Consider the following 26,227-nt stretch of genomic DNA (forward strand, 5'->3'; position numbering starts at 1 on the left):
TTTGTTTTAAAGAGTTTTAGAGTAAACAGATTATTTGGGGTATTTTATTGTCATACAGAAATGAATTCTTGTTTAAAATGATACACACTAACGTTTTTAATGCATTTTAGAAAAAGAGATAGATTTTTCTTAAAATATGATTTTAATGACTGATGAAAGCCCCAGTAGTTAGTGTAGTTAGTAGAGTTGCCTTTTTTCCCTGAGAGTCAAGCAGATTGAGCACTGTGTTACTATGAAGCTTTTGACTATTGGGGAAAAGGTACAATGGTGACTGTTTCTTCAGGTAAGATCTGTGTTTCATTTATTACAGAAGTCAAATTAATTAATGTAAAAATTCATTTTTATGAGATAAGATTTTGATTGAAATTATTTTCTTGTCAGTTTTAGAAACAACAATGATAAAAGTTTCTTTGGTCAGTGTTCAGAGTAAATTACTAGTGTTAATACTAAATGTTGTGAATTGTTTTTTAGGAGATTTTTTAGGAGGGTGAAATTACAAAAAAGAAAAAGGGTTTGTTTTTTTCCCCAAACAGGATTTAAAACTATTTTGTTGTTTCTTTGTTTCAGTTTGGTCTGTGTGCTGTGAACAAATTAGATCAATAAAAAAATGTGTTTCTCTGTATTGATAGATTAGGAATTGTATATTTTGTTGTTTTAATTCTTCATTCCTTTGTCTTCTTCAGACACTCCTGCTCAGGCTCCAACAGCCGTGTTTGGTCTGATGCCATGCGGCCCTCAAAGTAGAGACACGGTCACTCTTGGCTGTCTTGCCGTTGATTTCACCCCCTCTTCATTAACTTTCTCGTGGAAACAGGGCACCAACAATTTGGAAAATATCACCCAGTACCCTTCAATACTGAAAAATGACAAATATTTAGGAATCAGTCAGGTTCAAGTCAGCCGACAGGACTGGGACGCCAAAAAGACTTTCAAGTGTGTTGCCAATCATCCAAAACAGGAAGTTACGTCTCCCTTAACTAAACCAGGTAAGTTTGTTTTATAAGTTGCTTTTAGCTTTTGTTAAATAAAGTTCCTATTGATGAAAAAATGTTTACATTTTTGTAAAATTTTACGAACAAATTGCTGAAAGAAAATTTAAAAGTTTTAAAGACATATTTGAATGATTAAGATTATAAATGTAAAGAAACAACTGAAGGTTTTGGCAACACTTTAATGTGAATTCTTTGCTTTTGGTATAATTTAGACCGTAAGACATTAAAGCTTTAGTAAATGATGTATTTATATTTTAATATTCTTTTATCAAACACATTTTTCAAAGCAATATAGAATTTTGACCATAATTACAGATAAATAAACCTATTCTCTCTTTTAATGCATTAGTCAGCTTAACTTCTATAAATTTGTATAATAATTAGCTTTAATTACTGCATCATTACTAAAAAAAATTATATATTGATTTTTCAGGACGTATTTGATCATATTCTTGCAACAAACCATTTTCAATGTATGTAAAAATTATTACATAAATGTAATGAAAGAAAGTAAAAAATGTGTAATTTTTTGTTAAAAAAACTGTAATTTAAAAGAAAAATTGAAATTTCTTTTTGCCAAATTATAGCAAAACAAAAAACAAAAACGGGGAATTCAAAAAAACATTCAGTGTCTGTATTTCCCTTCACAGATAATCAGTTTGTTTCTGTGTTTCATGTCTCTGAATAATCTTCCTCATAACTGTGACCTTTGTTTCTGTTTGCTGTTAATTAACATTATTAACAATGACTTTAAATATATGTTTGCTTTCCAGTCATTGTCAGTGTATATGCAGAAGTCAGTATCAATGCTCTCCCATGATTTACAAAGCCATGATTATAAGTTTTCTGAAAGTCTTTATTAATATTTTTAAAAATCTTCAATATTTAAAAAAAATCCTTTTCTGAGCTTCTGCATATATATTTGCACAAAAAAAGTTCTTTGCTTCTGCAAAAATCTGTTTGTGTATGTGTCTGTTTTTCAGATGTGCTGTTTAGGTCGCCCAATCTCACAACAAGTTTTTTCCTTGATGAGGAAAAGCAACAGGCTTCTTTCTACTGCTTTGCCAAAGATTTTTCTCCTAGGACCCATGAGATCATTTGGCAGAAAGTTGGCAGCGAAAAAGCCAGCATCCTTGATGAGACCAGTGTTTTCTCAGAGGGAAGAAATGACACAAATGGAGCTAAGCTGTATTCTGCAGCAAGTTTGCTCACAGTAAACCCCACTGAGCTGACTTCTGGAGCAACATTTACATGTGTGTTCAAGGGGAAAGGTGTGAACAATACTGACGTGTTGGAAAAGGCTAATGCCACCTACAAGGAAGAATCTTCTGGAGGTAAGTGGAACATCCAGCTGCAATGATTGAACATCTAGGTTCTGATCGATAACTTTTCATTTGTCCTTCATTCAGGAAGTGCAGGATGTACTCAGGCAGCTGTAGACATAAATATCATTGGCCCTACATACAGGGACATTCTTGTAAAGCAAAGTGGAAAAATAACATGCCAAATTCAAGTAAATAACGGTCAGCTTGAAAGGATTTTTTGGGAGAATGAAAATGAAGTAGAAATGGCTGGAACTGTAAAGACTGAAGGGTTAAAAAAGAAGGAGGAGCTTGTGCTTGACATCACATATGATGAATGGCATCAGGGAGTCGAACGCTACTGTGTTGTCCAACATAAAGACATTCTTTTCCCATTCAAGATCCAATACAAGAGACAAAACAGTACGATTACTTCTTCTACATTTTGACATTCACATTTGTTTTGAATCCTTTACAGTCAGAACAAATGATGACAGTTGTGTCAGTCAGTTGTTTATTTCCTCTGTTTTCTGGTACTTGCAGGCGGACCTGCTCAGCGTCCTTCAGTGTTTATGTTGCCTCCTGTAGAACATGCTAAAAACAAAGAGGTGACCCTGACTTGCTCTGTGAAAGACTTCTTCCCTGAGGAGGTTTTCGTAGCTTGGCTTGTTGATGATGATGTAGTAGACTCAAAGTACAAGACCAGTACCACCAGTCCAGTAGACAAAGAAGGATCTTACTTGGTTTACAGCCAGTTAACCCTCACAGATGATCAGTGGAAACAGTCTGGTGTGGTGTACAGCTGTGCTGTTTACCACGAGTCCATTACCAACTCCACCAGATCCATTGTCAGATCCATTGGTTTCAGCACAGCTGATAAAAACAACCTGGTCAACCTCAACCTGAACATCTCTGAAAAGTGCAAGGCGTAGTAGATGTTGTTTGTTGTTGTCTACTTTTTCTTTCTTGTTTGTACTTTGTGATGAGTCATTGTGTTGTGTTTGATTGCAGATTAAAAACTAAAAAAAAAGCACAGTTCATGTTTGTTGTTTGCTCTTTCTGTTGTTGTTAAAAGTATAAAAGTTTGACTTTCTATGAAGTCACAGTGCTGTGATGTGAGACACTGTTACACTAGTGTACATTTTGAACACACTGATCTTTCAGCATCACACTTTACTCTCCAGAACACCACAATCTTTCTGATAACAACAATATTGTGTTTGTCTTATTTTCCAGCAGAGTGTTAACAAAGCTTGTGTGTGTCTGTGTGTCTTCTACTGGGTCTTGCACCCCCAACAAGACAAATCCTCTAACTCTGGTCTCTCAGTTACTGAACAGACTCACTCTGTGAGTTTACTGACTAACAAGCCAAGTCATGCAAACCAAACCAAGAATGACGTTTATCAAGAACAAGTCAGGATCATTAGCTGACTGAATGAAGGAGAAAACACTGATCAGGATCATGTAAACACATGCAGGACAGTTGAAGATGATGGGACATTCACAGTAGAGACACTAACTGATGCCATTCCAGATTAAAGCCACTTTGCTCTTTGGGACAGGACAGGTTCTAGTGTTGACTTAGAAAAGGAGCATTCTAGAAATACTGGGAACATTCTGTGAAGTGTGGATGATCCCAACAGTTCATTGATTTGTTACTTTGCAGTCCCACCAGAGTTTCTGAATGAAACTGTTTGCTCCTGCAAAGAGGAGATGGAAGCAGAGGAAGATCACATGGCAAACACAGCTCTGACCTTCATCTTCCTCTTCATCATGACTTTGTTGTTCTCTGTTGGAACCACATTGTCAAAGGTAAATGCTTCATTTGTTTATAACGGGCTCAGAGTTTTTTTTGCTCAAAGAGAAAAAAAACTTATTTAAAGATATTTAAAAGAGGTTAAATTATTACAAAGTCAGCATTAAAAAATATTTTTGGAGTTAAAGTATATTCAATAAAACTTAATGTAGAAAATAAACATTTTATGAACTATATTTCCAACATTTATTACTTATATAGGTAGCATGATGAGATTGTTTTCTCTAAAGCATCAGGAAATAAAAAATCATGTTTCAGCTTCAGAAGTTTTTATAAATATGTCAACATCATTCCTGAGGCTGAAAACTCAACAAAAGCTAAATAAAAAAATCACGTTAGATATTAGTCTCAAAAATATTTTATTATTTTATTATTTTTGAAGGAATGAATATGACATACATGATAAATACATGATAAAAACCGGATAAATATATTTATTTCTCATTTTCATTTTAAAAACGATTTTATTAAAAGTAATAAAATAGTAATTTTTAATGCTATCCTTTCACTTTTTGTTACATTTTTTAATCAGCAATTTAAAATTAGAGACAAAGATGTAATTCACAGCTAAAGATTGTTGAACAAAATTTTTAGTATCATCATTAAAACGTTTTTTTTTCTCCTTTTACAGATCAAATGAAAAAAAGGATCAGAAAGATCATTCTTTACAATTTTTTCCACCATTTTTCCTTTTTGTTTTTTATTCTATTAAACTGATTTAATCCTGTAAGTAATCTCTTTTTTTATTTTAACTTTTAAGTCTTTGTATCTTTTCCTGATTTAAATAAAATAGTAAAAAATGATTTATTTGCTCGTCCATCTTTTTCTGGTGTTTCATTTTTGTGAAGTTCTTCATGTTTATGCATTTGTAGATAGATTTATACACAAATGTTGTCAGTGTTTGGTTGATTTCATGTAACATTTTGTGTTTTATCTTTTCTGAAGTTTCATCAAACCACCAACAGCTGGAGTCAGCGGTCCATTACTCAGTGTGCAAATTTTACAGTCGATAACTTTTTCAGTCTATAATTATTTGACGGTTGAAGTCAAACCTTTGGCAAAGCTCATGTAAATGAAGATGAGATATTTCCATCTTCTCTGTTTCTGTTCCTGGCATAACCACACCTCACACCTGCAGTCTGCCATGCTCTGCTGCTCTTTCTGTCCTTTCACTTCTGTCTTTCTGGACTTTTTTGGGAGCTGGGTGTTGAACAAAGCTTCCTCTAACTGAATAACCGGATCACTCTGTCCTGTCGAGCTCAACGTCTGTGAAACTGACTTTCAGTTGTGTTTTTGCAAACCTCTTTAACACCAAACTGTGTAAAAGTACAACTATGCCGTAAACATAAACACAAAAAAATTACACTTAGAACTGAGGCTACAAACTAAAACATGAAGGTTAGTATGAATGAGCTTAAATCAGCTTTTAAATAATCAGTGCTGAAATTCAGAAGGACAAATGCAAAAACATGTCATCTCTTTTCTATCACAGAGCTGCGCGTTGTTTCTCCAAACATCAGCCTGTTTCCTGTCTGGGAAGGTGAATTTGGAGTCTCACAGGTCAGACTCATCTGCACCCTGAACGGTTACTTTCCCAAAAACCTGAGTGTGGAGTGGCAGCAGAACAAGCAGCAGCTGACACAGATCCAGCCCACAGAAAGACATCTGCAGAGTGTGGAGGGGGGAGAGAAGACCTACAGTCTGACCTCTGAGATTGAGCCAAACATGGAAGAGTGGACAAGAGGCTCCAATTTTACCTGCAAGTTCATTCACAAGGAGAACAAAGATGAAAAGACAACAAGTATTTGTCACAGTAAGTGTGAGGAAACACTTGAATCACTATTTTCATCAGTGTTATCAGAAGGTCATTGATATTTGATTCCTGCAGTCTTTGGATCCAATCCTCCTTCCATTCGTGTGGAGATTCCCAGCTTCAAGACAGTGATGATGACCAACTCTGATGTGAAAGCTAGATGCTTCATCCACAATGTTGATGCTAAGCTGGTCTGGCTGATGGACGGGGAACAACCATCCACTGACAGAGTGAATGAATTCTCAAACAAAACCACTTTAATCAGTGAACTGACAGTTCCATCCAGCAGCTGGAAAAACCTGAAACTTCTGAAATGTAAAGTTCAGCATCACTGCTTTTCTGCTGAGAAGACTGTAGAGATTTCAGGTGAAAAGATCAACTATCATCTGTGTTGTGTAACCAACTTCCTATTTGAAGTACATTGCAGATTACTCGTTACTTTTTTCAGTTAAATCTCTCTTTACAATTTTAATATGTCAGAAATGTAAAGTGTCATTTCACTACTTTCTTACTTTAAAGTCACTTTGATCATAAATCCTATCCAGAACACAACAATATTAAATGACATATTTAGCACTAAACATTTTCAATTTTGTTGAGGGGCGACATGGTGGAATAAAAACTTCTATCAATAAAGTTTATTTTTGGTAAAGTGGAGCTAAGATCCTAGAGCAAGAAAATATGACAGGTTTAACCACAAACAATCCCAGAATGTCAAAAATACTGTAGATGTAACGTAAATAATTGGTTATTTTACTGATTATTCTGGGTGTTTTATGGTAGATTGGCAGGATTTTTAAAATACAATCCATATCCTTTATATTAGACTATTTATAGCTTAACTCTTAATCCAGAAAGTCTAACAAAGTTAACTTGTGACTTTCCAAAGTGTCTATCAATAAATCTTTAATGTTCAAGCTTTGGCTTTACTGAACTATTTCTACCCATTTGAGCTCACTATTAATGACTGAAACACAATCAGACAACTAGTTAAAAGGTGATTCAATAATGTCTTCTAGTTTACTAGTAAACCTCACTTTAATGTTAGTTGTAAACCAGTGATGGAAAAAATCCACTAGTTAGTCACAGTGGTTCTAAATCTTCACAGCTTAACTGGTTAACTGGTGCCCAAAAAGGCTAAAGAAAATGTTTTCTCATAAAAACAGGTTCAAAATTCTACACTTGTGTTGAAACAACAAAAAGACTGACAGCTACTGGTTTAGTGAAAAAACAGGAACATTTATTAATGATTACAAAGAATGAAGAAAGTGTTTGGGTCTACGAAGCCAAACAGGAGATTTGGCTCAATAATTTCATTCTAAAAAACCCAAAGTTACTTAGAACTGATGACTGTTAGCAGCTGTTTTTAATCTATTAAAGCCTCATAGTTTCTATCATCCTTCAGGTTCTGCAGTTTCAGCTCCTCATGTGGACATCAGGAGATCTCTGTCAGACCTGCAGACAGAAAACAATGATGTGAAGCTGCACTGTGACCTTTCACAGCTCTCCTCACAGCACCTCTATGTCACACTTCAGTCCAAAGGAGCTGACATTTCTGACAAACAGTATGTTGATCTTCCTGAAGCTCCAGCCTCACATACAGTCAGTGTCAGCTTCTCTGTTCCTCACATCTACTGGAAGAGTGACCAGAGTTTCACCTGCAAAGTCCATCAAGGCTTTTCCAGCCAGTCTTTTGAGTCCAAAGCTATCAGTGTTTTTGGTGAGAATGGTTCTTTTCTAGAAAAAGCAGAAATCTAACAAAAGTCTTCACTGACTGAATCCTTCATGTGTTTTTCTCTACATTCTAATCAGTGGATCCATCAGTGGAAGTCCTTCAGGTCTCCAGTAAAGAGTCAGGACAACACAAACTCCTGTGTTCTGCATCAGGCTTTAATCCACAAATTAGTTGGTTTTCTGACTCAGTTTCCAAATCAGCATCAAGCACAGACATCAGCATGGATACAAATGGACGTGTGACTGTAATCAGTCGACTGGAGGTTCTTCAGACAGAGTGGAAAACAGGGAAGACCTTCACCTGTGAAGTGTTTGACAAGTTTCTAAATAAACGTGACAGAAAGGACATCAGCCTCTGTTCAGGTAAAAACAGAACTGATTTGGAAATGATCAATAAATATTAAAGAATGGACTTTTACTTTTGTCTCCTTCACTCTTTTTAGACCTTAATCCTCCAACTGTGAGGATTGTGGAACCAAGTGCTGCTGAACTCTCCGTGTCTGACATTCTCCCACTAACCTGCTTAGTTTCTGGTTATTTCCCATCTAACATCTCGGTGCATTGGAAGGAGAATGGTCAGAAAGTCTCATCTTCTCGTTACATTAACAGTCCTTCATTCAAGGATCCAGACAGCAGCTCTTATTCAATGAGCAGCAGACTGAATGTGTCTCAAACTAATGACAAGAAGTCAACTTATACTTGTGTTGTGAGACATGAATCCTCCAACAGTCCATTTGAAAGCAGTATAAAGGATGTTTTTGGTGAGATTCCAGTTCATTTTCAGAGTCAATATTCCTAAAAGCTCCATTGGTTTCCTCCAAACATTTGATTCTGACCTGTTTCCTCAGCCTCAGTGACCCACAGTGAACCATCAGCCGTCCTGCTCCAGGGTTCAAATGAACTTGTGTGTCTGGTCTTTGGCTTCAGCCCTGCATCCATTAACATCACCTGGATTGCTGATGGAAGCACAGAGCTGTGGAACTACAATAATAGTCATCCCCACAGAGGCCCGGATGGAAAGTTCAGCATCCAAAGCTTCCTGCGTCTGTCTCCAGTTGACTCCTTACCCGGGGTGACCATCACCTGCAGGGTGACACATGGAAACACCACTCTGTCTGTGAATGTCTCCAAAACAGGTCACACTGATGCTCTGTCTTCACCTCTATTAAAAACTACATCCGTCACATCACTTTTGTGGTGGAATCTCTTTGTTCCACTGTAAGAATCAAAGCAACAATGAAGTAACAGATGTGCTTCTGCTTCTTTCACAGACACGGTGGAACTCTGTCATTTCTTTGATGACATCCTGCATGCTGATGTGAGCCAAGACACAGTCATGCAAGCTTGGGGCATGGCCATTTTCTTCCTCCTTTTATTCTTCATCTCCATCATCTTTTCTGCTGTCACCACAGCTTTAAAGGTAAAAATCATCAGTCATTCTGTTCTTGTCTTGTATGAATGTGACTCTAATGAATTTATTAAACATTGAAACATGTTTTTCATCACAGTCTCCAGATGTTTGAAACAATATCTGTGTTTTTCTTTTCAGATTAAATGAAGATGTGAAAGAGACAGATCTCTTTTTCTTCAGGCATCTCAGGATTTTTGATGACATTTGACCTGTTTTTATTCAGTTTCAAAGATTTTATATCTTACATGTATTTTTCTATGTGCTTTATTGTTATGATGAAAGATGACTCAATATTACTTGAATCTCTTTTTTTCAATTTTGTATTCATTGTCGCTTGTAAAACAAACAAACAAATAAATAAATAAACTTTAAAGAGTTGTCTCATAAATTTATCTTATTTATAAATTTTAAAGATAAATAATATCACACTAAATGTTGCTAATAACATTTAAAGACAATTATCACAGTTAGTATTAACAGTCATAGACAGTCATCTCTTTTTTACATGAAACACCTTTATGTAAGAACAGAATAAGGTGCAAGTTTCAATATTTTCACAAGTCGGAGACAAAAATCCGGAGAAGCTTTTGTATCTGGACACATTTTCATGAAAGGTAAATCTTTGAATCCTTTGTAATTTTTCAGCACATTTTTATGTGAGAATACTACACAATGTAAATAAATTACCATTTTTATGATATCCACATAATTTATATCTGAAGATTTGTGTTTGAGAATAATTATTAAACTAGTTTAGGTTTTGAGATAAGACCACAAGATTCTTGTGTTGTATTTTTCTCATAAAATGGCTCCTTTAAAACACATTTTGAAGACTTTTTTACACAAAAATCCAATCATATAAACAATTGTTGATGATTCTTGAATAGATGCTAAACTATCACCTAGAGAAAGGTCAATCTATTTCAAACAGCAAATATTGAATCATTACCTTTAAAAAAGTTTATAAGAATAAATCCTAATAGAAACCGTTCAGTCATCCATCCATTTTATTTCTTTTTGGAGTCACTGTGTTGCTGCACCCAATTCCAGCTGCTACTGGGTGAAGGTGGGGTACAGCCATGGCAGGCCCATCACAGTTTATGCCAAAGTTTTACAAGAACATTTTATATGACCTAAATGTTTTATAGATTCTTATTTTAATTTTTTTTTTTTTTTACATGAGATTGGAATGAGTCTATACAGTAAATTCAGAAGAATTAAATAAAGACAATCACATTTTTAGACATTGTAATAATAAATTTCACCTTTTATTTTACACAAAAAAGAAATACTTTGATGCACTTTTCTGCTGATTTGAATTAAACATGTTAATAAGTAAACAAAATAAATATCACAATAACAACAATTGACTTTAAACTCCAAAGTTGGAAATAATAAATTGTTGAATACGGTAATCTGAATTGTCAATAGATGTTGTACTTTCTCTTCCTGTAACACCAGGGGGCAGCAGTGTTCTTTCTTCGACACTAACTTGCATTACAGCAGTTGTTCATTTAACTGTCAAATACAATCTTAACCTAATTCAGTTCCTATTTATTCACTGAATTTTTTATTTAATTTTTTTTATTTTATTTTATGTTATTTTAAACAAACTCCCAAATATAAATATTTTTTAACCATTTGGTATTTTCCCTTTTTTTTTTGCATTTGTTTAAGTTGAATCAGGATGTGGGAGGAGTTTACTTAAAATATGCCAAGACGCAGATTTGAATGCATATTTAACGAGCATCAATGTTTTTCTAAGCAGACAGTCAACATGGCTCACAGAGAAATCCCTTTGTTTGTGTTTGTTCTGCTTGTTTTGAGCAGTGCTGAAGTTTGGAGCATTACAGAATCTGAAGCAGCAGTTAAAACACCTGGAGAGTCCCACAGACTCACCTGTACAACATCTGGATTTGACTTTAGAGGCTCAGTGTGGAACTGGATCAGACAGACTCCTGGGAAAGGACTGGAGTGGATCTCTTTGGTGCACACATCCAGCAGCCCAATCTATTACTCAGAGTCAGTGAAGAACAGATTTACCATCTTCAGAGATGACTCCAGCAGTAAAGTCTATCTGCAGATGAGCAATCTGAAGGCAGAAGACACAGCAATGTATTACTGTGCAGAAGAGACATACTGACTGAAGTGTTTGAAGAGTCACGCACAAACTATTTCCTCTGTTTACAACTGAAACAGGAGCTGGAGAGTGTCTGTGTTAGTTTAAAAACACAAACTACAAATGATTGTCAGGAATGGGAGGTGAAGGACTCAAAGAGTAGATCAGGGTTGACTAAAACTTTAATTAATAGGCTTAAAAGAAAAATTAAGCTGACAAAATCAAACTGAAACTCATATAAATGAATCAAGAAACTAAAGGTGACCTGACCAGGATGTACTAAAAACTTTATTAGATGAATTCTGATTATTACAAACAGAAACAGCTCAATAAATGAAAACTTGGTGCAGACAGTGACAGCCTAAAAGTCAAGATTTTGATCCAATCATTGATTTTTTGGGGTTTGTGATTCATTTCAAGCATTAATTGCAGTTAATACAGTAAAATCTCACACTGATTTAAAAAACACAAAGAAATGATGAAATGCATAGATAAAAAACAAACAAAAAAAACAAAGACACACTTCAGTCACATTTGCTTAATTAAATATATTTATTATTAACTTAGGTTAAGTAGAGCTTGATTTATTGCTTAAAAAAGAGTGGGAAGAATTGAGTTTATATAATCCCAACCTTACTTTTTAAATTGTAGTAATCCGGTCTTGATCAGATAGATTCTCTGATTTCTAAGCTTTTATTAACTTTCATGGCTAGCGTGGAAAACAGACCCAGATGCTGGAACCCGGAAGAACACACAAGTGAGTAAGATTGTGAGTTAAGAGTTTTACTATTCAGTTCTTGGTTTTTGTAGATGTTTGGGCGGAGTTGTAACGTTCGAGGGGATCCCACCATGATTATGGAACGTGTCTGCGGCCCATGGCGTCACTGGAGGATTATCTTGAATCGGCAGCGGTTCGTGGTGTGGCTTGAATCGGCAGAGGCTCGTTGGCATGACCGGAGGAATTCTGAGGCTTGGTTCCAGAAGCAAAGATGATTCAGGCGACCACTCGTAAAAATGGAATCCTGAGGATAGACGGAGAACAAAGACTTAGGCAAGAGCTTGAAAACAGTAGCTGCGAGCAAGGTGAACATACTAAGCACCATAGAGTAGCAACGATCTGGCGATGGATACTTTGAAGGCAGGCGGGTGATGAGGTGAGTGGAAGCAGCTGTGAATAGTCAGGAGCCAAGCAGAGAGAGGGGAGGGGGAGGAGTCTGACAGAGGCACCATGACATTAACTTTAGTAAAGTAACATTTATATGTTGTGGCCCAATCTCCACTTCTCAAAGTTTAAAAATAATTAAAAATGAAATAAAAATGCAAAGTTAGTAAAGATGAACTGAGTCATTGTCTTTACATTTGCATTTTCCTAAAAATCAAAAGAGTTTACCAGTTACGTTGTAAAAACTTCTGGTAGATTAAAAAGAAATCCTAATCCGATCATCCTCTGACTTTTATTCAACTCACTATTTATTTTCTTGTATCACTAAAGAAGATAAAGATGTTCATAAAAAAATATAATTACAGTTAGATTTTCTTTTTTTTTCTATATATCACCCACTGCAGTAATCATTTCTGGAACAGCATTGATGTGAAATGATTTGTTTTTAACTGAACTCATAGAAGTTTCTTTTTATAAATATAAAAGTGAAATCATTTAATTAGATCAGAAAAAGTCTTTTCTGATTCAGATGTGAATTCTGATGGAGCTGAATGTCTTCTGTGAGGTGGAGTCAATGCAAACATGGACGTCTTCCTCCTCTATTTATCTGACAGCAGAGATGACAGCAGAGACACTGAACTCAGTTGAACATGATGGACTGTAGGACAGGACTGCTGCTTTTTACTCTCTGTTATGCAGGTGAACATCATCATGCAGATATTGTAGATTTATGATGTTTTCTTTTTTTAAATCCAGATTTCTGATTTTTCCTCCCTAGTCTTTGTTGGACAGACTCTGACTGAGTCTGAATCTGCAGTTAGAAAACCTGGAGAATCCCACAGACTGACCTGTTCAGCCTCTGGATTCACTTTCAGCAGCTATGAGATGAGCTGGATCAGACAGGCTCCTGGAAAAGGACTGGAGTGGATCGCTTATATTGGCACCTCCAGTTCTCCTATTTATTACTCCCAGTCAGTCCAGGGACGGTTTTCCATTTCCAGCAGTAAAGTTTATCTACAGATGAACAGTTTAAGGATGGAGGACACAGCAGTTTATTCCTGTGCCAGAAGAGACACAGTGACAGAGACACATTGTGAGGACGGTCGTACAAAAAGTACTTTGTCAGGTACACCCTAGAGGTTGAATACATCTCTGTTAAAAGACCAAGAATTTATTCAAATCTTTAAAAAAGACAGGGCAACCTTCCTAGAATTCAGCAATACTCCTGAAATCTCACCATGTCTTCTTTGGGAAACAGCAAAAGCAGTGATGAGATGGAAAATCCTTTCTTACTCAATACATAAAAAACACAACAAGGAAGCAGATTTATTAGAACTAGAAAAGAAAATTAAAACTCTGGATGCTGTTTCTGCACAGGATCACATTCTGGGAGATCTGAAAAAATATTTTAATGACAGTTAAATGACATTATCAATAAACAAACACAATTTCAAATACAAAGACTATGACTTGAAAGATTTGAAAACTCAAATAAATCTGACAAATTTCCAGATAATCAGCTTAAAATAAATAAATAAATAAATAAATAAATAAATAAAATTAGTAATAAAAAAATAAATTAAGAATCACATCTATTATGGACCAGACAGGAAATGTCACCCATAACCCGGTCAAAATTAATAATGAGTTTAAAGTCTTTTATTAAAACTTATACACGTCACCGATCATTCCATCAGAGCACAGCATCAACTCATTTCTTAATATTGTAAACCTACCCAGGTTAAATGAGGATCAAATTACAAACTTAGACTCACCGCTCTCATTGTCTGAACTTCATGAAGCCTAATAGCAAAGCTCCAGGCTCTGACGGCTTTACTGCTGAGTTTTATAAAGAATTTTAGGAGCAGCTGGCACCAACGCTTTATAAAAAGGTTACATTCATCAAAGAAAGCCAATCACTACCACCTAACATGACCTGATGAACATAATTGTTCTCATAAAACCAGACAAAGATCCCACAAGTCCTTCAAGCTATCGCTCCATTTCTTTATTTAATGCAGACGGAAAAATTATTTGTTATATCAAACTGGATTAATCAAAGGTAAATATGCGTTGCCATGTCTGCAGACTTGTTAACATAATAGACTTTGCCACTATTAAAACCAGGAAAGGACCATTCTCTCGTTGGATGCTGAAAAAGCTTTTGACAGAGTAAACTGGAAGTTCCTCATTGCTGCCTCCAAAAGTTTGGGTTTGGGGAATCATTCATTAACTGGATTAAAATATTATATCACAACCCCAATGCATCAGTCAGAACTAATAAACAGACTTCCAACAGATTTTTTCTGGAAAGAATCAGACAGCGTTTCCCACTCTCCATCTCTCTTTTTGCTATATTTATTGGACCTCTAGCTGCAGCATTAAGACAGAATTAGAGCATTAAAGGGATTAAAAAAAACAGAGCCATCATAAAATGAGTCTCTATGCAGATGGGGGGGTCATACTGCGATGCACCTTGGGGGGAGGAGCTACTTGGCAGTGATCCCACTCCCATAGTTGCCATAGGGCAGTGCTCCTCAAAAATTACAATATATTTACAATTGAGGTTACTTTTTTGGTGTAATTTGTTGTCACGATTTGTTATTCAATATACATAAATAATAATCAGAGAGCAGACAGTTGATCTGCAGATACATGGTTTATTCACTAAAATTCAGCTGTTTGTTCTTCTGCTCCACATGTAAATGTTGATCTGATCTGTCATTTTACTAAAATATCATTTCCTGACAGCCCCATATACTGTAAACAAATCAGGTTCTTACATCATCATTCATCTTAAATAGACCTGATGTCATGTTGTCAGCCAAGTAGAAGCTCCAATCAGTCATCTTCATCATCATCATCATCATCATCATGTTCTCTGTAGTTCTGCTGCTTCTGGCTGCTGGATCCTGTGAGTTTGACTGAGAAAAAGACACTGTTCACTGTTGTTCCACCATTAACTATTAAACTGTTTGTCCTCTTCAGGTGTAAAGTGTGAACAGCTGACACAGCCAGCCTCTGTGAGTCTGCAGCCAGGTGAGAGGCTGACCATCACCTGTCAGGTCTCTTATTCTGTGAGCGGCTACTACACAGGTTGGATCAGACAGCCTGCAGGGAAAGGACTGGAATGGATTGGGATGAAATACACTGGAGGCTCTCACTACAAAGATTCACTGAAGAACAAGTTCAGCATTGATGTAGACTCTTCCAACAACAGAGTGACTCTAAATGGACAGAACATGCAGCCTGAAGACTCTGCTGTGTATTTCTGTGCCAGAAGGTCACAGTGATACAAACCATCAGCAGACCTGAACAAAAACCCCTCAGAGCCTGAAAACTTGTAACATGAATCCACCAGAGGAGGCGCTCTAACACTACCAAGGATTTTTTGCTTTAGTTCCAATACTAATAAAAACAATGTATTTTTTAAAGTATTGGAAAAATGGATTAAACAAATGAGTCTTTGTAAAAAATCAAGTAACACAAATTCAAATCAAACTTTATTTATGAGGCACTTTTCTTAAATACATGGAGTGTTGTACAGAATCTTCTTCTTCCACTTTCGGCTTCTCCCATCAGGGGTCGCCACAGCGAACAAGTCGCATGGTAAATTTGGCAATGTTTTACGCCGGATGCCCTTCCTGACGCAACCTTCTCTAACCGGGCTTGGAACCGGCAGAGGTAGAGAAGGGAACAGGGAGCAGCCTGGAGTCGAACCCGGGTTTCACGGACGGAAGGCGCCGCAAACCAGCACGAGCTAAACTGGAGTGTTGTACAGAATAAAAACACCTAAAAAAACTCGGTGCCCACGCCTCACCTTACGTCCGTCTCAAGAACTAGAAGTCTCCTTCCAAAGAGGATTCTCTTCTAAAATCTCTTCTAACCCACCTCTCGGATCGTGAGTTACTTCCGGGTTTCAGCGTCTGGGTCAGTCACGTCTACGACGTCAGCCATGACATGTTTTTGTTTTTATGTACAGCACCTTGAGCTGTCTTTCTCGTCATGAAAGGTGCTATATAAATAAAATTAATTTAATTTAATTAATCTAAGAAAAGAATCAGAAATTTGGCTTGATGCTGAGTGATGACATCATGGTATGAGGATCTGTCCACACCAGAGACCCCCCCCCCCTCTTCTATTTCAAACAACCAGCCAGATTTCACTGCAGTAACACTGTTCACTGAAAAGGCTGAATCACTGGTGTGAAGTAAAAAAAAAAAGAAAAAAGAAATAACTGAATAAAAGCACAATACACATGGAATCACAACAAGTGAATAACAGATGATCTAAAAAAATTATCCTAGAAAAGATGCCACACAATTAAAATATGAATAAATTTCATTATTTTAATAGTCAGGACACTTTTTTATTAAAATGTTTCAAAGCTTTTAAGTTGTTTATCAGATTTACTAAAGTAACATTATTTTGCTGTGGCCCAATTTCCTTTTTAAATTTAATTGTTAAAACAATACCACATGCTTTGTCATTTCATCTAGTACTAATGAATACATTCATAAATTAAAGCAAATAGACAAACAAATTCAGTACATAATAATTCTAGTACTTCTATTTGATGGGCTTATATTTGAATCTTCCTTAAACTCATAAAGATTTTAAAATTACAAAAGCTTTATCATTTATGCTTTGACAAATTCTTGTTTATTATCTGAATAATAAACTAATAATTATCTGTTATATTTTAAAAATATAACATAAAGAATTTCTTTGTTAATGAATAATACCTATTGAAACAACATTGAACTGTTAAGAAAGATATGATAAAAAATGTGACAGGAATTCAACAAAGAAAGTCTTGTTTTTAATTTTATCTTCAACCAGACTCAAAGTCTTGAAAAATAAAGTGAAATCATTTAATTAGATCAAAAAGAAGTATTTCCTGATTCAAATGTGAATTCTGATGGAGCTGAATGTCTTCTGTGAGGTGGAGTCAATGCAAACATGGACGTCTTCCTCCTCTATTTATCTGACAGCAGAGATGACAGCAGAGACACTGAACTCAGTTGAACATGATGGACTGTAGGACAGGACTGCTGCTTTTTACTCTCTGTTATGCAGGTGAACATCATCATGCAGATATTGTAGATTTCTGATGTATTCCTTTTTTAAATCAAGATCTGTGATTTTCCTTCCCAGTTGTTGATGGACAGACTCTGACTGAGTCTGAATCTGTGGTTAAAAGACCTGGAGAATCCCACAGACTGACCTGTTCAGCCTCTGGATTCACTTTCAGCAGCTATAACATGAACTGGATCAGACAGGCTCCAGGAAAAGGACTGGAATGGATCGCTTATATCGGCTCTGGCAGCATCAGCATCTACTATTCAGAGTCAGTGAAAAACCGCTTCACCATCTCCAGAGACAACAGCAGACAGCAGCTGTATCTGCAGATGAACAGTCTGAGAGCTGAGGATTCTGCTGTTTATTACTGCGCCAGAGACACACAGTGACTCAAGAGACAGAAACTCTGTACAAAAACACAACATGAAGCAAAAAGCTGTCATCTGTTCTTTTAAATGTCATTTTACAGAACAGTGAATGCAAAAAAGGGAAAAGTGATATTTTCCAAAAACCCTTTCAAAGGAGTAAAATAAAAAAAGATTTAGGAAAAGTAAGACCTGTTGTTTTTTTTTTTTTCTTTGTTAAACGTTACTTTTTTTTTAGTGTGCAGGTTTTTATTTTATATTTTAAACATTTATGGGCTGGTGAAGAAGAGGCGCTGACTCTGAAATCTAGTTTGGGTGGATTTGTCATTTTCCTACTTTAGTTAATTTATTTTGGCCAGGCCTTTTGTTGGAGCCATATATATTCTAAACAAGAACAACGTTTTATAACATCCATATATCATTTACTCTAACTTACTCTAGCTTTATTTTATCATATTGTGTTAGATTTTACAATTTTTATGTTTTGTCTGTATGTTATACATGAAATATTTTAGTATAGCAGCAGCAAAGTAAGAGTCATTTTTTATAATGACTCTTTGAATTTAACTGGCAAAATGAAATGTTTTTATTTTCACTCAGTTCTTTAAATCTAAAACCTCTTATATGTTTTGAAATAAAAAAAATCTCTATGTTTAGAGAAGCAAAAAAGCTAAAAGACAAACTTAAATGTTATTTTTCTTCATTAACTTCATTTTTAGTAAACTGTTGAAATATAAAGTAATGATTATAAACACATTTGATGCCTCTCTGACACCCTGTGTGTTCAGGAAACAACACTAATAATGTGTTTAAAGTCACACATGACAAATGAACAAGTCTCACCTGAAACATTGACTGTTTATTGATCTGCATGTTCAAAATATTATTTTTTATATTTACAATACAACTGTAGCCAGACTGGTCATTGACAATATTTATTTTGCTCTTTAACAGTCCTTTTTAAATTAAAATAAAATACTTTAAAAATGGCTATTCACATTATGTAAATGCAATTTTCATTCAACATTATGCAAATGTGTTTTTGGTTATAAGGAAGTGAAGTGTGAGTGTGTGAGTCAGAAAGACCTCAGTGAGTTCATCTTCAGCATCAACCATGTTCTCTGCAGCTCTGATGCTGCTGCTGACAGCTGGATCCTGTGAGGAGATTTCAGTGGATTCACAGCAATAATCAGATCAGAAACATTTAAGATTCAGATGAATGATGGAGATGATGTTGGTTTGTGTTTCCACAGGTGTGGACAGTATTGATCTCATCCAGCCAGACTCAAAGGTTGTTCAGCCTGGACAGTCTTTGACCATCAGCTGTCAGGTTTCTGGATATTCACTGACTGATGGTTATGGAACAGGCTGGATCAGACAGCGAGAAGGAAAACCAATGGACTGGATTTTTCATATTTACTATGATGGGAGCTCAAATCAAAATGATGCTCTGAAAAACAAGTTCAGCTACAGCAGAGACACTTCTGCAGGAACAGTGACAATAACAGGACAGAATCTGCAGCCTGAAGACACAGCTGTGTATTACTGTGTGAGATACCCCACAGTGATACAAACAAACACAAACCTGGACAAAAACTCAGCAGCTATAAAAACCTAAAAAATTGTATGTCTAATAAAAAAAAAAACATTAGAAATTTGCAATTTTCTGTTTAAAAATACAAACATAATTGACATTTGACAATCATACAATAACAGTCTAGTTTGTCCCAAAAACAATGAAAATCTAAATATAAACATCTAATAAAATAGGTCATCATTATCTTTTGTTTAGAACAATTATTTTTCTTTACAATATAATTTCCTAAAAGGTGTGTTTATCACCAACAGTTTCTGTTCATTTAAGAATTTCTTTCCGTGAAGATTTTGTTCTGCTCAGTGAGACACAAAAACAGAAAACAAGTATTTTATTTCATGTGATATCATGACATTTTCTGATTGTGAGAATATCCAGTCAGACTAAAGTCACAACCAGAACTTTGAAACAAAATAACTTTAAAACAACTTTTATCATCTCTGCCACTGGCCTCTCTTGGTTCATATCTTTTTCCAATCAAATATTTCCATCCATCTTCTGAACTTGCTGAATCTCTTTTTGGGTCACAAGATAAAATAATTATTTTTTATGAATGTTTCAAAATGACTCTGTGGTGGTTAGAGTAAAAGTGATCAAACTGTTATTAAAACAAAAGAGAAAGAAGGAGGAGTCAATACAAAACTCTTCTAATGTCTTTTAATATGTTTGGTGTCTCACTGTAAGGCTCACAGGTTTTATTCTTTTTTTTGCTCATTTTACTTCTGAGGAGCCGAGGATTCTGCTTTTTATTATTCCGTTCAATACACACAGAGATTCCAGAGAGAGAAACTCTGTAAAAACACCAGAAAAAAAAAAAAACAATAAAATACATTTTTACTGGTATAGCTCTCATTAAATATAAATTGTTAATTGTTTCAAAATCTCATAAAACCTGCTGCTTAAATGTTGCCTGAAATGGTCCTGCAACTTATTTAGTAGCCACATGATAAACATGTAAATGCAGAGACCAACACTTTTGTCTCATTTTGCGCTTTTATTTTGTAGGATATTCAAGTAGGCTGGAACCTTCAATTTGCAAATACAACATCTTGCTTTTTATGCAAAGCACGATTTCCTCACATCTATATCTATAAACTCTTTATGTGTTGCTGTCAGCTGCATGTAAAAACATCAGATTATCATCTTCATCATGTTGTCTGTAGTTTTGTTGCTGCTGGCTGCTGGATCCTGTGAGTCTCATTGAAGAAAAGACAATTGCTGTATTTTGAATGAACTCTAACTTATCTAGATTTAGATGAATTCTAAATACAGCATTTTCATCTTCTTCAGGTGTAAAGTGTGAACAGCTGACACAGCCAGCCTCTGTGAGTCTGCAGCCAGGTGAGAGGCTGACCATCACCTGTCAGGTCTCTTATTCTGTGAGCGGCTACTACACAGGTTGGATCAGACAGCCTGCAGGGAAAGGACTGGAGTGGATTGGAATGAAATACACTGGAGGCTCTCACTACAAAGATTCACTGAAGAACAAGTTCAGCATTGATTTGGACTCTTCCAACAACAGAGTGACTCTAAATGGACAGAACATGCAGCCTGAAGACTCTGCTGTGTATTTCTGTGCCAGAAGGTCACAGTGACACAAACCATCAGCAGACCTGAACAAAAACCCCTCAGAGCCTGAAAACCTGTAACATGAATCCACCAGAGGAGGCGCTCTAACACTACCAATGATTTTTGCTTTAGTCCTTATACTAACTACACTGTTTTAAATAAAGTCAAACCAATTCAAATTATATAAAATAAAATCAAACTTTTATTTATGAGGCACTTTTCCTAAATACATGAAGTGTCATACAGAATAAAAACTCAAAGAACAATTAGACAAACATGTATAATGCCCTAAAATCCACAACCCACCTCCCACATTTTTAAAGATAAACTGACATATGACAAAGAAAAGTATCAGAAATCTGGTTTTGATGCTGAGTGATGACATCATGTTACGAGGATCTGTCCACACCAGAGACCCCCCCCCCTCTTCCATTCAAAGCAACCAGCCAGATTCCACTGCTACAACACTGTTCACTGAAAAGGCTTAGTCGCTCGTGTGTTGTAAAAAAAGCTAAAATTAAATAAAATAAAAAAAAACCATGTAAAAAGATAAAAATAAAAGCACAGTACACATGTACACTAGAGTTTTAGGGCCATTTTACAATTTCTTTTTTTATTACAACTTTTAAGTCTTAAATTTACGAGAAAAACAGTCAACTGTTTAATCTGAGCCAAGCTTGAAGACAACGATAAAGTTGGCTTCCGATTCACAGCGTCCGATTCGCCAGGGCACTCAATCATAGCTTGAAGATGAGAGATGTGGAGTATTTTGTGAAGCTTTATTCCTGAATAGTTTCAGAAACAAAGAAATTCTGAATCTTTTGGTGACTCAAAATCCGATTATGGTCAGTGTAGCTGACTCTCCGGGGTTAGTTGTCAACAAAGAGAAGTTTCATTTGTAAAATAAGGAACTCAGAGACACGTTAGGGTGAAGAGGACAGCAACTTTATTTTCCTTTTCATTCACACAGAAGTCAATTTGTCACCTGATGTCATGAACCTTTCATGCACAGAAGACCAATGCAGAAGTAAACAGTCCTACATACGCCTACTCCTCCAGATGAAACATCCCTTTTAAACATAAAACAACAAAGATGAAAATCTGTTATAAAAGTATAAGAACGTTGAAAATACCAAAAAGTGCTCCTCCTCAGACAGAGTTGTCACACAGATTTAGAGATCTTTTATTTGGTGAAGGAAGAATGATTGAAGTGGACAGCTTCATGTCTTCATCAACGGACAAACATGCAAACCACCCATTAATGACTAAAATATGAATAATTCATAAATCAAACAAATGAGCTTCCAAACATTTGGAACATTATCAATAAACATTCAGCTCACCTGTTCAACTAAGTTTAGTCGGTCTGCTCTGCTGCTGCGTGGCGTTCACCTGCTGCTCTGTATGCTCACTTCTATTTAAATCTAGTAAAAGAGTTTGTTTCTCGTAATTTTACATTTTTTTTGGTGGATCTTAAACTCTGTTGTACACATAAGTACACAATAATTTACTAACAAATGATCTAAAAAAATTATCACATGGTTTCTTTTTGTTGGGTTTAAATTTCCAAATTTCCTAAAATGCATTTAGATTTTAAAAATACAAAAGTTTTTATCATTTGTTCTGTGACAAATTCTGGTGGATTATCTGAAAGAAGTCTTAAATCTTATCATCTATTGTCTTTTACTCAGCTCAATATTTTGACAAAAAAAGAATAAAAAGCTCAATAAAATAATTTACATAACATTTTTCTATGTTTATAATTAATATCTATTGAAACAACAAAGAAATGTTAATAAAGATATGATAAAGGAATGTGACAGGAATCAACAAAAGAAGTGACCTACAGCGTAATCATGAACGTTTATTTGTAACTAAACTTTTGAACTTGAAGTTTAAAAAAAAGAGAAAAGAAAAGTGGAATAAAAATATTATCATGAATAATAATAATTATTATTTTATAAAGTCTTTTCTGATTCAAATGTGAATTCTGATGGAGCTGAATGTCTTCTGTGAGGTGGAGTCAATGCAAACATGGACGTCTTCCTCCTCTATTTATCTGACAGCAGAGATGACAGCAGAGACACTGAACTCAGTTGAACATGATGGACTGTAGGACAGGACTGCTGCTTTTGACTCTCTGTTATGCAGGTGAACATCATCATGCAGATATTGTAGATTTCTGATGTTTTCCTTTTTTAAATCAAGCTTTCTGATTATCCTTCCCAGTTGTTGATGGACAGACTCTGACTGAGTCTGAATCTGAGGTTAAAAGACCTGGAGAATCCCACAGACTGACCTGTTCAGCCTCTGGATTCACTTTCAGCAGCTATCACATGGGCTGGGTCAGACAGGCTCCTGGAAAAAAAACGTTTCACCATCTCCAGAGACAACAGCAGACTGCAGCTGTATCTGTAGATGAACAGTCTGAGAGTTGAGGATTCTGCTGTTTATTACTGTGCGAGAGACACACAGTGACTCAAGAGACAGAATCTCCGTACAAAAACACCACATGAAGCAAAAAGCTGTCATCTGTTGCTTTAAATATTATTTTAAAGAACAGTAAATACAAAAAAGGTAAAATCGATATTTTACAAAACCTTTTCAAAGGAGTAAAATAACAACAGCTTTATGAGAAGTGAGATGTGTTTTTTTCTTCATTTATCAAATTTTTCCTTTTTAGTTGTTTTTTAAGTATGCAGGTGTTATTCGATTGGGTACCACTTTATATTAAGATTCCTTAACAAGCTTTGTTAACACATTAACAAGCATTATAAAGGAATTTATAGGGTGTTAGTAAGACATTTATTAGTACAATAAGTCTAATTAGGTTTATTAAATTACTTAGTTAACACATTTACAAGCATTATCATTAGGATGTTTTCAAGATGCTAATGATTCATTTTTGAAGAACGAAGACAATAAACCCACAGGAGCCATGCTAAAGCTTACACGCTAACGACAGACCGGTACAGAATCAAAGATGGGCGGGGCTTTTTTCGTCACCTGTGTGAAAGCAAAGTCTAAGAGGCCATTCAATTGGCTGAAAGTGAGCACCATGTTTTGCTGATGAGTTTGATTGACGGATTCATTAGCCAATGGGGACATTAGTTAACCTGCCCATCTTTGATTCCTTTCATAATCAAAGGTGGGCAGGTTAGCGTGTTAGCTTTAGCATGGCTCCTGTAGGTTTATTGTCTTCGTTCTTCAAATATGACTGGCTTGTGCAACTTTCTTGTGGACTTTGAACTAAGGCAACAGTGGTTGAATGCAGTTGGCATTGAATCCAGAGAACTGTCTCCTGGTGATGGGATTTGCAATGAATGTTTCACTCAGGATAGATGCTAATACTTTATCCTATTACTAGCTATGATGCTAGAGTCAACCAATACCAGTCTATATGTTTTTTAATATTTTTTATTTGTCTGAATTAAATTATTATATATCTTTTAAAGAACGATTTGTGTATGTTTAGTCTGTTTTAATGTCATAAAGTTCTTTTTACAATCTTTATGCTTTGTGGTTGTTTGTGCTACAAAACGTCCACACTTTAGATGAGGTGCTGCAAAACAATTAATAAACTATTAACAAAGTTAATTAATACATTTGTAAAGCTTATGAGCAGTTTAGTAATATGGACTTAGAAGACAATGGTCTGACTTTAGATGTTAATAAATATTATTAACACTTTCAGGTATTTGCAAGACATCTATTATGCTAATAAATATCTTACTAGCATCTGACACATTAATAAAGCCTATTAATTTGTTAAGTTAGTTAATAAAACTTTTTAAGCTTATGAACACTTAGGCTTGTGTCAGGCATCTATAATGCTAATAAATATCTTACGAGAACCCCAAACAATAATAATACTTCTTAATTTGTTAACAAAGGTTGCTAATAAATCTTATTAAGCTTATTAACACTGACACATTTGTTAGGCACCTATAATATCAGTAAATGCATCATAAGCATCTTGAAAACATCCTAATGATAATGCTTGTAAATGTGTTAACTAAGTAATTTAATAAACCTAATTAGACTTATTGTACTAATAAATGTCTTACTAACACCCTATAAATTCCTTTATAATGCTTGTTAATGTGTTAACAAAGCTTGTTAAGGAATCTTAATATAAAGTGTTACCTTTGATGGTTTTTACCAGGGGTTTTTCAAAGTGCGACCCGGAGGCTACTGGAAGCCCGTCGGAAGATTTATTGTGGCCCTCAATTAAAGAGAGCCAGAGCAGGTTCCTTTTAGGAAAAATTTTGTGTTGGTTAGGACAAAAGCCGCTTTCAAGCTAAGTGGACAAATTCTCACTTTATTGTACCTCATTGACTGGATAAAGTCATGTGCCTTATTTGCAAGCAGGTTAATGTAAATGCAATGCTCAAATAATTCAATAGAAATCGTCACTGTGTTACAAATCATCACATCTATAACAAATTTACTGTAGAGGTCCGTAACAGTAAGCTCCAACGACTACAACGAGGCTACACACCAAATGTTTCTAAACATTTCCAAACATTTCTAAATCCAGTGAAGCTGTGACAGAAGCTAGCAATGCTGTGACTTTGGAAATGGCCCTGTGTAGCAAACCCTTAAGTGAGGGGGAGTTTGTAATAGAATGTATGCTGAAAGTAGCTGACATTGTTGGTCAGAAGCAAAAGAAAAAGTTTGAAGAAATAAGTCTGTCGAATGATACAATTACTAGACGAGTAGATCTGGGCAGTAACCTCCAACTGCAACTGGGAAAACATGGAGGGCCTTGTTAATTGTACAATTGACACTTGGTCATTAAAGTTTTTAAAAACAACTTTTTCTGTTTGTCCTATTGCTCCCCCAAATAAATTGGCACCCAGTCTATTTTCGAGTTCCTAATTTGGCCTCCGCAACAAAAAACTTTGAGAACCTTTAGTTTCTACTCTCTGCTGGCTGGTTAAGGAGAGGCACTGACTGTAAAAACATAACTACTTCAATAAGATTAAGGGAAGCAAAACCATAGAATGGCTTTTTAATGTAGCAAAAATCTGCATCTCTACAAAGTGTTACAAAAATGTCTAAAAAACATTTTATTTCTGTATTGTAATGCACATGTATTTGTTGATGTAAAGCTGTTTAATTTATTGTGATGAAACTTGGGATAAACTTCTGATTTAACTATCGCTGCATAATTTTCTGCATTTATTTTATCATCCTTTCATTCATCTTTCCATTTCAATTCAGTTTTATATGTATAGCCCAAATTCACAACAACAGTTGTCTCAAT

General features: G+C 35.4%; 1 protein-coding gene and 4 gene segments (V, D, J or C); all 5 read left to right on the forward strand.

Annotated features, from left to right (window-relative positions):
• LOC101175656 (immunoglobulin mu heavy chain-like) overlaps positions 1 to 3,326 on the forward strand; it is a 40,491-nt gene extending 37,165 nt beyond the window's left edge. For both annotated transcript variants that reach the window (XM_023957660.1, XM_023957659.1), the window contains exons 5-8: positions 684 to 986; positions 1,976 to 2,326; positions 2,402 to 2,716; positions 2,837 to 3,326. In XM_023957660.1, coding sequence (XP_023813428.1) covers positions 684 to 986; positions 1,976 to 2,326; positions 2,402 to 2,716; positions 2,837 to 3,225 — 1,358 coding nt within the window. In that variant the 3' untranslated portion in view covers positions 3,226 to 3,326. The remainder of the gene's footprint in view (positions 1 to 683; positions 987 to 1,975; positions 2,327 to 2,401; positions 2,717 to 2,836) is intronic.
• A 2,175-nt stretch (positions 3,327 to 5,501) lies between these two features.
• Positions 5,502 to 26,227, forward strand: part of LOC111947800 — a 69,374-nt gene continuing 48,648 nt past the window's right edge. The window contains 6 exon segments of the C gene segment in view: positions 5,502 to 5,507; positions 5,670 to 5,922; positions 5,998 to 6,288; positions 7,328 to 7,642; positions 7,735 to 8,019; positions 8,100 to 8,417. Of these exon segments, the coding sequence occupies positions 5,502 to 5,507; positions 5,670 to 5,922; positions 5,998 to 6,288; positions 7,328 to 7,642; positions 7,735 to 8,019; positions 8,100 to 8,417 (1,468 nt within the window).
• On the forward strand, positions 15,127 to 15,656 carry LOC101171472. The segment is given in 2 exon segments: positions 15,127 to 15,262; positions 15,337 to 15,656. Coding segments are annotated over 2 exon segments (345 nt in total).
• LOC111947764 lies at positions 17,288 to 17,850 on the forward strand. The segment is given in 2 exon segments: positions 17,288 to 17,427; positions 17,506 to 17,850. Coding segments are annotated over 2 exon segments (363 nt in total).
• LOC101171728 lies at positions 20,517 to 21,015 on the forward strand. The segment is given in 2 exon segments: positions 20,517 to 20,579; positions 20,680 to 21,015. Coding segments are annotated over 2 exon segments (345 nt in total).

This window comes from Oryzias latipes, chromosome 8, assembly GCF_002234675.1.
Source record: "Oryzias latipes chromosome 8, ASM223467v1".
NCBI classification, from domain to species: Eukaryota; Metazoa; Chordata; class Actinopteri; order Beloniformes; family Adrianichthyidae; genus Oryzias; species Oryzias latipes.